We start from the raw sequence: 15,129 nt of genomic DNA on the forward strand, positions 1-15,129 counted from the left end.
TTCTTTCTTGGGTTTGAAAAAAAAAAAAAAAAAAGGAATCCATAAAGGGAGAGAAGGCAGTTTTTTCCCCCAAACGGGTTTTTGGACAATAATTGTTTATAGTTCCAAACACCGATAAGTTAGCGGGCGTACCTCGGTATTGTACCATGGCATCCGGGTCAGAGGGTACAATAGGTGGGGATTCCCCCAGAGAGTCTGAGGTCTCGGACAAAGTCATGCCGCTGCTTTCCCCAGAGGGAGCCTTGGGACCATCGGGATCTGGGGCTGGGACTGTCACGGGTCAGTCCAACCCTAGGGTGGTCACGGACGAGGTTTTGTCCACCTCTTTAAAGGAGATGGAAAAAAGAATGGAAAAAATGATAACCATGGCTCTGCGGGGCAGAAAACAGGATAATTATCCGTCACCCGAGCAGGGACCCTCTGAGGAGGAGGTCCTTTCCGCAGGAGAATTGGAAAACCTCTTGGACGAAGACCAAGCAGGTTCGGGGATCGAGGATCCGGATACAGGGGAGTCTGGGGCAGTCTCCCAAAGGGAGAGCTTGTGGGTTCAAGCCTTAACGGACTTGGTCCATAGTGCTTTCAACTTGCCAGTACCAGATCTCCAAGTATCGACTGTTTCAGCTTTGGGCTCACTAAGGGCGCCTCAAAGCAACGCAGTTTTTCCGATCCATCCTCTGCTAGAGGAAGTTTTGTTCCAAGATTGGATCAAGCCAGATAGAATCTTTTTACCACCTAAAAAATTCTCTGCCTTGTATCCTATGGAAGATAAATTTTCCAAGAGATGGGCAACCCCTTAGGTGGACGCAGCCATCTCATGTGTTAACAAGTCTTTAACATGCCCTGTAGAAAACATACAGTTGTTCAAGGATCCGGTTGATAAACGCTTGGAAGCACTACTTAAAAACTCCTTCACTACTGCAGGGGCAGTAGTACAGCCAGCTGTGGCTGCGATTGGGGTTGCACAAGCATTATCGGATCAAACTAAGCAGATGCTTAAACTTATTCCTGCCCAGCAAGCAGAAGAATTTTCGGATGTCCCTAGGGCCATACGCTTTACGGTAGATGCGATTAAGGATTCTATCCAGCAAGCGTCACGTTTATCGTTATCCCTTATCCATATGAGAAGACTCTTATGGTTAAAGAGCTGGGAGGCAGAGCCCCCATGCAAGAAGCTCCTGGTAGGGTTCCCCTTCCATGGAGGACGACTCTTCGGAGAAGACCTGGATAAATACATTCAGACCATTTCTAGCGGCAAAAGTACTCTTTTGCCAACTAAGAAGAAGTTTCAGGGGGCTGCGTTTAAACGACGGCACTCCCCTGGGCAGGGGCCCTCTAATGCCAAGCAGTATCGACGGCCTCCTGCGAAATCAAACTTCAACTTCAATAGCAGATCGCAGGGCCAGGCGGCCAGAGGCAAGAAGCAGTGGTTTCGCAAACCAGCAAAACCAGCCCCCAAGCCGACCTTATGAAGGGGCGCCCCCACCCACGAAGGTGGGGGGAAGGCTGCGTCTGTTTTCAGAGGTTTGGGAAGCCAGCATTCCCGACAAGTGGGTACGGTCTTCCGTGGCCACGGGCTACAAATTAGACTTCCTAAGATTTCCTCCTCCTCATTTCCAGGAGTCAAGGATTCCAAACGATCCGGAGAAGGGAGCCCGCATTAATGACGGCATTAAATCATCTACTCTCCCAGGAAGTAATAGAGGTACCAGCCCTAGAACAAGGGCTGGGTTTCTACTCCAACCTATTCATCGTCCCAAAGTCCAATGGAGATGTCAGGCCAATTTTGGACCTAAAAATGGTAAATGCTTACCTAAAGGTCCGCTCATTTCGGATGGAATCCGTGCGGTCAGCAGCTGCCACACTCCAAAAGGACGACTTCATGGCTTCCATAGACATAAAGGATGCCTACCTTCATGTTCCAATTTATCAGCCACATCAAAGATATCTACGCTTTATGGTGGCTTCGCGTCATTTCCAGTTCGTGGCGCTTCCCTTTGGGTTGGCTACGGCCCCCCGGGTGTTCACGAAGGTCCTAGCCCAGCTAAGGATCCAAGGGGTCACGATCCTAGCGTACCTGGACGACCTCCTAATCATAGATCACTCGTCTCCTGGCTTGGAACGAGCAGTGGCCCTCACGGTCCAATACCTCGAGAGGTTCGGCTGGGTCCTAAATCGAGAAAAATCAGCATTCCAGCCCACAAGGATATTCATTCCAGGAGTGGACAACCTTCAGGCGGACTTCTTAAGTCGCCAGACTCTGTTGCCGGGGGAATGGTCTCTACATCCACAAGTCTTTCAGACACTCTGCCAAAGATGGGGAGTGCCGGACGTGGATGTCATGGCATCGAGACTCAACAAGAAACTAGACAGGTTCATATCCCGCTCAAGGGATCCGATGGCCTGCGGAACCGATGCGCTGGTTTGCCCTTGGCATCAGTTCAGACTTCTTTATGCGTTTCCCCCGCTACAGTTACTACCCCGCCTGCTGCGCAGGATCAGGGTGGAGCACATACCAGTCATCCTGGTAGCTCCAGCATGGCCCAGAAGGGCATGGTATTCACTAATCCTGAAGATGGTAGTGGGAGACCCTTGGACTCTTCCTCTACGGCCAGACCTGCTATCGCAAGGTCCGATCCTCCACCCTGCCTTACGGCATCTAAATTTGACGGCCTGCAGGCTGAATCCCTGATTCTCAGGGGTAGAGGTCTGTCTCAGAAAGTAATCTCTACCCTAATCAGAGCCAGGAAACCGGTCTCTAGGGTGATTGATTACAGGGTCTGGAAGGCCTATGTAGGCTGGTGTGAGTCCAAGCGATGGCTTTCTCGCAAATATACCATCGATGAGTATTAAGTTTTCTCCAGCTAGGAGTGGATAAAGGACTGGCATTAAGCACAATCAAGGGACAGATTTCAGCTTTGTCAGTGTGGTTTCAGCGGCCGCTGGCCACCCACTCGCTGGTTAAGACCTTCATTCAAGGGGTCTTACGTATTAATCCTCCAGTTAAATCCCCGATTTGTCCGTGGGATTTAAATCTTGTTCTGTCAAGTTTACGGAAACAACCTTTTGAGCCGTTGGCTGAAATTCCTTTGGTTTTACTGACAAGGAAGTTGGTATTTTTGGTCGCCATAGTTTCCGCCAGAAGAGTATCGGAACTGGCAGCCTTATCCTGTAAGGAACCATATCTTATTTTACATAAGGACAAGGTCGTTCTCCGCCCTCATCCTTCCTTCCTACCAAAGGTTATATCCAGTTTTCATCTAAACCAGGATTTGGTATTACCATCCTTCTTTCCGAAACCTACTTCCAGAAAGGAAGGGTTGTTGCATACCTTGGATATTGTCAGGGCCATGAAGGCCTATCTTAAAGCTACAGAGAAGATCCGGAAGACAGATGTGTTGTTCATTTTACCGGATGGGCCCAAGAAGGGGCAGGCAGCTGCAAAATCCACCATCTCAAGGTGGATTAAACAGTTAATCATTCAGGCCTACGGCTTGAAAGGGTTGCCTCCTCCGTTATCATTAAAGGCTCATTCTACTAGGGCCATGGGCGCATCCTGGGCAGCACACCACCAGATCTCTATGGCTCAAGTTTGCAAGGCGGCAACCTGGTCTTCTGTCCACACGTTTACAAAATTCTACCAGTTGGACGTAAGAAGGAATACTGATGCAGCCTTTGGGCAGGCAGTGCTGCAGGCTGCAGTTTGAGACCCTCGGACTCCGGGGGCTCCCTTTTGAGTTAAAAATTTAAAATTATTTTTCTCAACTAAGTTGGATTTATTATGATTTGAGTATATCTCTAAATTAAATCCTTTTGTCTTGGAGATGTTCTCCCTCCCCTCATTGTGAGCATTGCTTTGGGACATCCCATATAGTAATGAATATGCCGCTCTGTGTCCCGTGATGTACGATAAAGAAAAAGGGATTTTTAATACAGCTTACCTGTAAAATCCTTTTCTTGGAGTACATCACGGGACACCGAGCTCCCACCCCTCTTTTTGGGGACCATTTTGGGAGGCATACTGCTTGCTACAAAACTGAGGTACTCCTCCTATGGGAGGGGGTTATATAGGGAGGGGCATTTCCTGTTTGAGATTGCCAGTGTCATCACCTGGAGGTACTCCATATAACCCATATAGTAATGAATATGCCGCTCTGTGTCCCGTGATGTACTCCAAGAAAAGGATTTTACAGGTAAGCTGTATTAAGAATCCCTTTTTTAATGAGTTAAATACGTTTTTGACCCCCTTCGCAAAACATGACTTGGTGGCAAAACCCTTGTTGGCAAGCAGAGGTCAGACGTTTCTTGTAGTTGGCCTCCAGGTTTGCACACATCTCAGGAGGGATTTTGTCCCACTACTGTGTGCAGATCCTCTGTAAGTCATTAAGGTTTCTAGACTGATGTTTGGTAACTTGAACCTTCTGCCCCCTCCACACATTTTCTATGGGATTAGGGTCTGGAGACTGGCTAGGCTACTCCAGGACCTTAATATGCTTCTTCTTGAGCCACTACTTTGTTGCCTTGCCCTTGCGTTTTGGGTCATTGTCATGCTGGAAGACCCATCCACGCCCAATTTTCAATGCCCTGGCTGAGGGAAGGAGGTTCTCACCCAAGATTTGATGGTACATGGCCCTGTACATCGTCCCTTTTGATGTGGTGAAGTCATCCTGTCCTCTTAGCAGAAAAACACTCCCAAAGCATAATGTTCCTACCTCCATGTTTGATGGTGGGAATGGAGTTCTTGGGGTCATAGACAACATACCTCCTCCTTCACCTCTAAACTCTGCAAGTTGAGCTGATGCCAAAGAGCTTGATTTTGGACTCATCTGATCACAACACTTTCACCCAGTTCTCCTCTGACTCATTTAGATGTTCGTTGGCAAACTTCAGACAGTCCTGTACATGTGATTTCTTGAGCAGGGGGACCTTGCAGGCACTGCAAGATTACAGTCCTTCCCAGCGTAGTGTGTTACCAATTGTTTTCTTGGTGACTTTGGTCCCAGCTCCCTTGAGATCAATGACAAGATTCTCCTGTGTAGTTCTGGGCTGATTCCTTACCGTTCTCAAGATCTTGTATGGAGCCCCAGACCGAGGAGAGTGACCGTTATTTTGTGTTTTTTTTCCATTTGCGGAGAATCTATAAATTATCGCACCAACTGTTGTCACCCTCTCACCAAGCTGCTTGGCCATGGTCTTGTAGGTCTCCAATCTTGTCCTCGACATCCTTGCACAGCTCTTTGGTCTTGGCCATGGTGGAGAGATTGGAATCGGATTAGCTTCTTCGGACAGGTTTTTTTTTATTTTTTTATACAGCTAACAAGCACTTCTTTTTAATCTCGGCTTGTTACCTGTATATAAGACACCTGGGAGCCAGAAATCTTGCTGATTGATGGGGGATCAAATATTTTCTCATTAAAATGCATTTTTTTTTTTTTGGATATTTTTGTTCTGTTTCACTGTTGAAATAAACCTATTAAAACATATAAACTGATTTCTTTGTCAGTGGGCAGATGTACAAAATCACCATTGTTACATGTTGCATGCATGCATACATACATACATACATACATACATACATACTCGGTCCCGATCTGACAGCTAATGGGGATCTTCTAAAAAGATGCTTGGTTTTCTAAAAAATCAATAGTTCCTCTTTCTTTGCCATGAAGGAATGGTAATGTGCACTACCAAAGAAAATGTGTTCCCACAAGGAAGCACCACAAAAGATTAAATGAGCTTCTTACCGGCTGCTCTGATCCCACAAGAAGATCATTAGATACCTTGCTGCATAGCAGCCATATATACCACGATCCTGCATGCAAAGGTCACATGATCTCCTAAGCCAAGACAGATTTCATGGAGGAAGTTGAAGTGCAGAGGAAAATCCACATAATGTAGTATTTCACCAAAATTTTAATAAAATGATAAAATCACACTTACCAACGCGTTTCTCTGTAACCAACTTCGTCTGGGGATATGAGGCTCTATTAACCACTTTATTACACTTTTTTTTACATATTACACATGGTTCTAAACAGCTTGTGCATATCTTGTAGGATCTCTACGCCACGGTACTGGAGCAGCTGACCCCAGAGGATGTGCGGGTTCTGGTGGAGACCGAGGATGAGCTTTCTCGTTGTGGCCAGTTTGAACGCGTCTTCCCCTCCCCCATCTCTTCACGATATTTGCGCTTTTTCGAGCAACAGCGCTATCTCAATATTCTCACAAACCAGTGGGAACAAAAGTTCTACAACGATCGAGAGAGGGGTGAGAGGTTTTTCATTAATTTCAGCAATGGGGTGTCTTGTATAAATTGTGAATGTTAAGACGATAAAGCTTGATACAGCACTTTTGGTCCAAGTAGTCTGTAGTATAAAGGTGTGTGTGTGTGTGTGTGTGTGTGTGTGTGTGTGTGTGTGTGTGTACTGACAAACATCAGTATACACATTTTGTGCTAAGAGGAAGCAGACTGGTTTAGGAATTTTTCTATTGTGAGTGCAAGTAAAAGTGGTTGTAAAGTCTTAAAGCATGGGTGCTCCACCTGTGGCAACTCCCATCATGCCTCTGACTTTGGGAGTCATGCTTGTAACTCTCAGCGGCTTGCAATGCATCATGGGACTTGTAGTGCTGCAACAGCAGGAGGGCTGCAGGTTGAGTACCCATGCCTTAAGGTTTTTCACCTTAATGCATTGTATGCATTGAGGTGAAAAACCACCTGTGCTGCAGCTCCCCACCAAGACACCCCTTTTTCTTACTTGAGCCCAATTTGATCCAGGAATGTGCACGAGTGCAGCAGCTCCAGCCACTGTCGCTCTCCTCATTGGGCAGATTGATAGCAGTAGGAGCCATTGGTTCCCATTGCTGTCAATTTAAATTCAGTGGCGGGGGGCAGCAGGGTAGGAATCTGCAACAAAGTTTGGTAAAATCCTGTAAATTACCCAGAGGGGATTTTTTATTTATTTTTCCTCTTGAGTTGCTTATTAACCACTTGCTGACCAGCCACCGTCAATATACTGTGGCAGGTCGGCACGTTTTCCGCAAATCCCTGTAGGTGTAAGTCGGCTCCCTTAATGAGCCGTTGCAGGCATGCACCCACTGTATGGCAGGGGAACAGATGCACGTGGCCAGCGGCTACGATGGCCACTGGCGATCGCAGGAAAGGGAGCCGGAACGGGGATATGTCAATGTAAACAGACAGATCCCTGTTCTGACAGGGGCGTGTTAGAGATCTGCTGTTCCTTGTGATCAGGAACAGCGATTTTTCTTTCCTCTCTCCTCCAGTCTGCTCAGCCCCCATACAGTTAGGAACACACTTAACCCCTTGATCGCCCCCTATTGTTAACCCCTTCCCTGACATTTATACAGTAATCGGTGGCTATTGATTGCTGTTTAAATGTTAATGGTCCCAAAAAAGTGTCCGATCTGTCCGCCGCAATGTTGCAGTCCTGCTAAAAATCGCAGATCGCCATATCCCCTATTTTGTAGAAAAAAGGGACGTTAATTTTGTTTGGGTACAGCGTCGCAATTGTCAGTTAAAGCAACGCAGCGCCGTATCGCAAAAAAATGGCCTGGTCATTAAGGGGGCAAAGATTTTTCGGTCTAAGTGGTTGAAGCTTGACTCCAGGCTCCTGTCTGCTTTGGGCCAATGGTCCCCTTATGCCTTAGGGCAAGTTCACACCAGATGCAGTTTGTGCGTTTTTTATTTTCTGCCACTAAAGATGCATGCAGGGGTTTTTTCATGTATTCCAATGGCTCTAGTTCACACAATGCAGTCAGTTTACGGTGCATGAGATGGCAGACCTGTTGGGCATGTGGTGGACAGTGCTGTGCTATGTAGAGCACTTGTAGGCCTAGTTGCCCATCAGGGGCTGGGGGTGCTTTGCAACGGGGTGCTGTACAATCGTAGCGACCCATAAAAGTAAGCTTGATGTAAGCACGTCAGCGCTTCACTTCTGTGTACTAAACGGTAGAGGAAATGGGACCAGGAATCCTTCCATTTGGAGACATTGAGAAGAAACATTGTTGGGCCTTTAATATTCGCATCCTTTTTACTCTGGTTGGTAACATTACTTTATTTTTACTCAGGACGTGACCTGCTGAGAAGTCTTTGCACGATGAATTTTCACACGGGCTCTGTTCTACTTCCGCACTCCCCATCGGTGAGTCCTTCTATTGTGGTTACTGGATGTCCTTGTATGCCTGATGTATTGAATTGTGAAGTACTAAGAATGGTGCTCCATCCCCAGAGACACCTGTTGGGCTCAGAACTGGCCCTGAAGTTTAAATTTGGTGGAGAAATGACTCCCCCCCCCCCCCCCCCCCCCCCCCCCCCCCCCCCTTAAACCACAATGACCATGCACAGATCTGTTCTGGCAATGGGAGCCGATGTATGGAAACAAAAACCGTGAACTTTAAAATAATCTTTAGCACTTTGAGATTGTCCTTAAAGCGAAACTTTACCCCTAACTTGATACAAAAGGCAAGGAACATATATTCCATATTAGTGTGTGCTGTAAATTGCTTATAGCATTGCTCTTGTTTTCTTCTTGCCAGAGGCGGCCATTTTGCTGAACCCCAGAGCCCCTGAACAGCAGTAAATCATAACCCAGAACTCAACCGATCGTTTTACCATTTTCAAAAAAAAGTTGCATTCCTAGAATGCTAGCTGTCGCATTTGCTTGTGTCCTTGGCCAAACTGTCAAACCATCAAATGGCTGGTGTCATAACTGATCACATGTGCAGCACCATGGCAGTTGCAGATCAAACAGAAGCAGCTTCCATGGCTGTAAAGGATAGGAGGGTTTAATTCTGCTTTAAGGCTGTCTGCAGATGGGCCTCTACAAATTCAGCATAAAAATGGAGAGCAACTGGGCATGTGCGGAACAGGGTGAGAAAAGGTATTGCTGGATTTTTAAACAGTATAGGCACTTATTTGCAGTGGCCCAGATTCAGAGAGCAATTGCGCCTGCGTAACCATAGTTACGCAGCGCAATTGCTGACTTGCTCCGGCATTACGAATGCTCCTGATTCAGGAACATTGTAACGCCGACTGCAGCCTAAAATCTGCGTGGCATAAGGCTCTTATGCCACGCATATCTAGGTTGCATTCTTGCGATGACCGCTAGGGGGCGCTCCCATTGTGGTCAGTGTATAGTATGCAAATTGCATACTAACACCGATTCACAATGTTGCGCGGGCCCTGCGTACGCAAGTTACGGAGTTTCCGTACGGCGTCTTTAGCGTAAGGCTGCCCCTTCTAATAGTAGGGGCAGCCAATGCTAAAGTATACCCGCCGTTCCCGCGTCGTGAAATTTGAATTTCATGTCGTTTGCGTAAGTGATTCGTGAATGGCGCTGGACGCCGTTCACGTTCACTTGGAAGCAAATGACGTCCTTGCGACGTCATTTGCCGCAATGCACGTCGGGAAGGTTTCCCGACGGAGCATGCGCTCTACGCTCGGCATGGGAGCGCGCCTAATTTAAATGATTCCCGCCCCCTACGGGATCATTTACATTAGGCGCCCTTACGCAGGGCAATTTTAAAGAGCGCACACGCAATTTACGGAGCTCCTGCTTCGTGAATCGCGCGCAGCGCAGTAAATTTGCGGGGGCGCAGAGCAAAAACGCTGCCCTGTGCCTCCGTAAAAAAAGGGGGCAAATTCTACCTGAATCTGGGCCAGTGTTTTTACATAGCTGTACCTGCTAAGGCTCCTTTCACACTTATGCAACGCAATTTTAATGTGACCTTGAAGCAATGTCTGTGTAATCTTGAGGTCTATGGACCTCATTTCTGCATCAAAGTAGTGCATGATTACTTTGAGGTCGCTGCGACTTGAAGACGCACAGATATGAATGGTACTGAATTGGAAATCATGGGGTATGACTTGTCATGTGACTTTGCAGTCTCATGTCGCAGGACAAGTCGCACAAGTGTGAAAGGGGCCCAGCTCAAAGTCATCATTTGGGACTTAATTTTCTGACTTTTTTTTTTCATAGTCTGGTTTTTAATGACACTTTAAGTATGTTTTGCCTTAAGCGAATGCACTGGCTCGCTTACTCTCGGACTCCTTTGTTTTTATTGTTGTAAACTTCAAATCCAATGATTCCACGTGGAATTATGGGACATTTTAGGTGTGCTTTTGAAGTTTAAAGTTGTAACTTTCTATTCTTTTGGAATAGTTTTTAGTGTGTGTGTGTGTGTGTGTGTGTGTGTGTGTGTGTGTGTGTGTTTGTGTGTGTTTTTTGTATAACTCCTGAACCTGTAAAGTACAATAGGCTTAATGTTTAGGATTGAGGATAGTTTGAAGCATAAGGAGGAACCTTTTTAGATGTAGCTTTGTATATCTGCTTCCTTATGGTCTAATTGCTTAAATACCATTACAGAAATCTCCTGGTCACAGCGCGGTCCATCTGAATGGCTTTCACAGAGGGGACATTTCGGCACCCAGGTGAGTCCATCTATACTACTCTAGTCTAGTCGTTGTGTTGTGAAATGCCTGTGTGCCTTGCCGTCTTTAGACTGGTTAATTTTGATCAGGAAAACCAACAAAAATGTAAAAATAGACAACCCTGTTTGTAATATAAACATGCTCTCACTTTTTTTATGTTTTTACTAGATAACCTTACAGTACTTAAAGCGGAGCTCTTCTGTAAAAAAAAAATATTAAGCCAGCAGCTACAAATACTGCAGCTGCTGACTTTTTTAATAAATGGACACTTACCTGTCCTGGAGTCCAGCGACGTCTGCAGAAGACGAGCAACCGTCCACCTATCTGCTGCCCCCACCGCCATCCTCGGTGAGGGGGATCACTGCCTGATTCCCTATGGCGCATGCGCGAGTCGCGCAGCACCGTCCTCACTGGTCCCCGCTGTGTTCTGGGAGCCGAGTGTTTTCCCAGAACACAACGGGCGGGAAGTGACGCTCTACCCACAGAATCACGGAAGTGGGTGCAGATACCTGTCTTTGACAGGTATCTGCACCCCCCTGAAAGGTGTCAAATGTGACACCGGAGGGGGGAGAGTTCCGATGAGCGGAAGTTCCACTTTAGGATGGAGCTCCGCTTGAAGCTAGCAGCTGATATATAATATTTATTATGCTAAATGCAATTCTAAAAATAAAAATGTTAAAGTGGTTCTAAAGGTCGAAGGTTTTTTTTCTTTTTTTTTTTTTTAAACATCATGCATTCATTGTGCAGCTTCATTGTGCAGCTTCATTGTGCAGCTTCCTTTTCAGTCCCCTAATACTTGAGCCTGATAACTCAATCCAGTGATATGCACAAGAGCAGTGGCGCTCCCGGAGCTTTCCCTCCTCATTGGCTAAGATGCAGCAGGAGCTATTTGCTGTCAGTCACCCCCAGTGAGAAGGGGGTGGGGGATGAGCCACGCTCTGTGTGTTAGGGACACACAGAGCGGGGCTCGGGACCGAGCTTCCATAGCAGACGGCCTGCTATGAGGGCAGGGGGGAGGGACCTGCGGGGGACCGGAGAAGAGAATTGGGTCTACTCTGTTAAAGGGAAACTAAAACGAATTCTGCCTTTCAAACACTTTAAATGTTCACTTGTATATTAGATGCACATGGCAAATTTTTCATTTAGGAGTATTTTCTTTTTTATTTTTTATATATACTTTTTGTTTCCTTGCAGTTCATTACTCATCTCTCCAGAGGAAAGGCCAGTATCTTTAAAGACCTCGTCTTGCCATCATCAGCCAGAGCTCCCAGAGAGAACACGGTTATGCCAATCGCTGTCTAATTTGCCAGAGTCCACCTTGGTCATGTGATGAGGGTCTTTGCCATCAGCCCCGATCTCCTCTGACCTACACAGTCTACCTCAGTGGATCATGGGTTCAAGAAAGAGGAGCAACATCAAGTGCCGGTTTACTGCTGTATCTCCACACAGAAATGCAATACTGCGAGAAGGAAGCTGCACCCCTCCATTACACAATTATTTTTCTATACTGTTCCATGCTTAGAATAAAAGTGCCTGGAACCTCGATGTAGAAGAAGAGTCCTGAATAATTCTGCTCCTGTGTAATTGCACCAAGTACCTCCCAGAAGTGAGTTGCGTACGGCCCTACACAGTGTTCTACTCCACAATCTGCGGGGACCCTAAAGAGATTTAGTAATTGGGTAACATAAATAAAATTGCAGGTATGATGTGTAGGCCTCTAGAGGTACAGATATCTGCCGCAGCTCCCTAATTCCAAATTCCATTTGTCACATCCAAAGGCAGCCAAAGCTTTGTCTCTTCTTAAGGGTATGTGGGCTTTTGTTTGCTTCAAGTGGGATTTTCATTCCTATGAAAGTCTACAGATATGCAAAGCCTGCTTAAAGCAGGTGAACTGCACCAGTCACTGAATTCTGAGTGATCTCAGAAGCATTTCAAACTGACGGCAATGACACAAACCCAAAGCCCATCTCTCTGACCCCTATAGGGATGAAGCTTGCCTGCCCCTTCCTACCTACTACTTATTTCCTATGGCCTGTGGGGCTGCCCATCAAAATGATGAGCCTATAGCAATGTGTGGGTCAGGGCTTAACATCCAGCTTTGCTGCCAGGTTGCTGGCTATTTGGCTGTGACAATGAGGGTTTGGAAGACCACTGGTGTTATAAAATGGACAACTAAAGGGGGACATACACTATTACCAAAAATATTGGGATGCCTGCCTTTTTATATGCACGTTATCTTTAATGGCAACCCAGTCTTAGTCCGTAGAGTTCAAAACAGTGGAACCTCGGATTGCGAGCATAATCCGTTCCAGGACAATTCTCGCAATCCAAAGTACTCGCATATCAATGGGAGTTTCCCCATAGAAGTCAATGGAAATGAAAATAACTTGTTCCGCATTGACTTCAATGGCATCCAATAACGCATGTGGCCAGAGGTGGCGGTGCGCCGGAGAGCTTTGGAAAGGCCCGAGGACAGCTCGGCTAAACTCGGGAACGGAGTATTTCCAAAGTTTTCCGAATGGCTCCGGCGCCCCCTCCACCTCAGGCCAAACGTGGTACTGCACACCGCTTTGGCTTGAATCCTGCTCATTTTGTGAGACAACACTCGCAAACCGAGTCAGGATTTTCCAAAATACAGCGCTCGTATTGCAGACCACTAGTTAACCGCTTTTCCCGCAATACAAGGTTCCACTGTATTGAGTTGCCCACCCTTTGCAGCTATAACAGCTTCAACTCTTCTGGGAAGGCTGTCCACAAGGTTTAGGAGTGTCTATGGGAATGTTTGACCGTTCTTCCAGAAGCATATTTGTGAGGTCAGGCGCTGATGTTGGACGAGAAGACCTGGCTTGCAGTCTCCACTTTACTTCATCCCAAAGGTGTTCTATTGGGTTGAGGTCAGGACTCTATTCAGGCCAGTCAAGTTCCTCCACCCCAAACTCGCTCATCCATGTCTTTATGGACCTTGCTTTGTGCACTGGTCTAAATCATTTGGTGGAGGTTTATGGTGTGAGATTGTGTTGTTTTTTTTTTTTTGGGGGGTTTGGCTCCTTAGTTCCAGTGAAGGCGTCGGCATACCAAGACATATTGGACGATTTCATGCTCCCAACTTTGTGGGAACAGTTTGGGGACAGCCCCTTCCTGTTCCAACATGACTGCGCACCAGTGCACAAAGCAAGGCCCATAAAGACCTGGATGAGCGAGTTTGGGGTGGAGGCACTTGACTGGCCTGCACAGAGTCCTGACTCCAACCCGATAGAACACCTCTGGGGTGATTTTTGTCCAACATCCATGCCTGACCTCACAAATTGTCTTCTGGAAGAATAGTAAAAATATTCCCATAGACACACTCCTAAACCTTGTGGACAGCCTTCCCAGAAGAGATGAAGCTGTTATAGTTGCAAAGGGTGGGCCAACTCAATATTGAACCCTACGGACTAAGACTGGGATGCCATTAAAGTTCATGTAAAGGCAGGCGTCCCAATACTTTTGGTAATATAGTGTATGTGCCTCCCATACCCTTCTGTCGTTGCTGAATGTCAAGTCGCACGGACAGGCATCGCTTCGCCACTTTGTAATGGTGCTTCTGGTCTTCTGCACATACCCTTTTGGCTAGATAGGCTGCCCAGTGCAATGATGAGCCAATAGGAATGTGTGAGGCCAGACCCTACCGATAAGTGCCAGAGCTTTGCCAGAACCACCTAGCATATGGCTGTGACAGGTTTGCAGCAGTTTTGTTTTCTCAGAGAGAATCCTTGTAGTTTTATCCTTGGCCTTTTTATTTTCTTGGTTCTAGATCAGGGGTCTCAAACTGGCGGCCCTCCAGCTGTTGCGAAACTACAAGTCCCATCATGCCTCTGCCTGTGGGAGTCATGCTTGTAACTGTCAGCCTTGCAATGCCTCATGGGACTTGTAGTTTTGCAACATCTGGAGGGCCGCCAGTTTGAGACCCCTGTTCTAGATGAAGCAGAAAAGGGTTAGAATTCTGGGGTTTGTTACTGTTCCTTGCTCTGCTGGGAAAACTTTTATCTTTCGGGGTGGTGGAAATCCAAGAAAAGCAAAAAGGGTCTTCTCTCACTTTGGAGCAATGTCTTTTCACTTCCTGTTGTGTTCCTTGAATGGGAAGTGTGGAGACATCTCCCTAGAATGACATGGACAACAAAAAAAAAGAGGCTCAACCCTTACCTATGCTATCCAAAACTATAGATACACTTTAATCGTATGCACAAGACGGCATCAGGGAGCCTTAGCACATGGTGTCTCACTAGAATGCGACTGTTTGTCTGTTCTGCTGTTATGAGTGACAGTTGTGTTTTTGTGTTTTTTTGCCAAAATAATATATATTAATAAAAAAAAGTTTGTAATATTAATTTTTTTTTTTGTTCCTTTTTAAGTTCTTAAAAGACCAAAAGAAGGAGGATTCTTCTCTGATGTTGCCCAGGCAGGAAAACATGGTAGATGTAGTGAGTGGTACTTTGGATTACGAGCATAGTTCGTTCCAGGAGAATGCTTGTAATCCAAAGCGCTCATATATCAAAGTGAGATTCACCATAGAAGTCAATGGAAACTCGCATAATTCGTTCCACGGCGACTTCTATTGTATGTAGTACCGCATGAGGCCAGAGGTGGGGGGGTCGCCGGAGACACTCGGAGTGTTTCCGAATATATGCCCAAGCGCCCCCTCCAGC

The 15,129-nt window shown here is 46.5% G+C and overlaps 1 protein-coding gene across 1 annotated transcript in view; it reads left to right on the forward strand.

The window, feature by feature from the left end:
- The window catches only part of TTLL4 (tubulin tyrosine ligase like 4), a 57,759-nt gene extending 45,766 nt beyond the window's left edge, over positions 1 to 11,993 (forward strand). The window contains exons 16-19 of the mRNA XM_040358116.1: positions 6,054 to 6,264; positions 8,083 to 8,156; positions 10,380 to 10,444; positions 11,639 to 11,993. Of these exons, the coding sequence (XP_040214050.1) occupies positions 6,054 to 6,264; positions 8,083 to 8,156; positions 10,380 to 10,444; positions 11,639 to 11,774 (486 nt within the window). The 3' untranslated portion in view covers positions 11,775 to 11,993. The remainder of the gene's footprint in view (positions 1 to 6,053; positions 6,265 to 8,082; positions 8,157 to 10,379; positions 10,445 to 11,638) is intronic.
- Positions 11,994 to 15,129: the final 3,136 nt, after the last annotated feature.

The sequence above is a fragment of the Rana temporaria genome, chromosome 6, assembly GCF_905171775.1.
Source record: "Rana temporaria chromosome 6, aRanTem1.1, whole genome shotgun sequence".
NCBI lineage: Eukaryota > Metazoa > Chordata > Amphibia > Anura > Ranidae > Rana > Rana temporaria.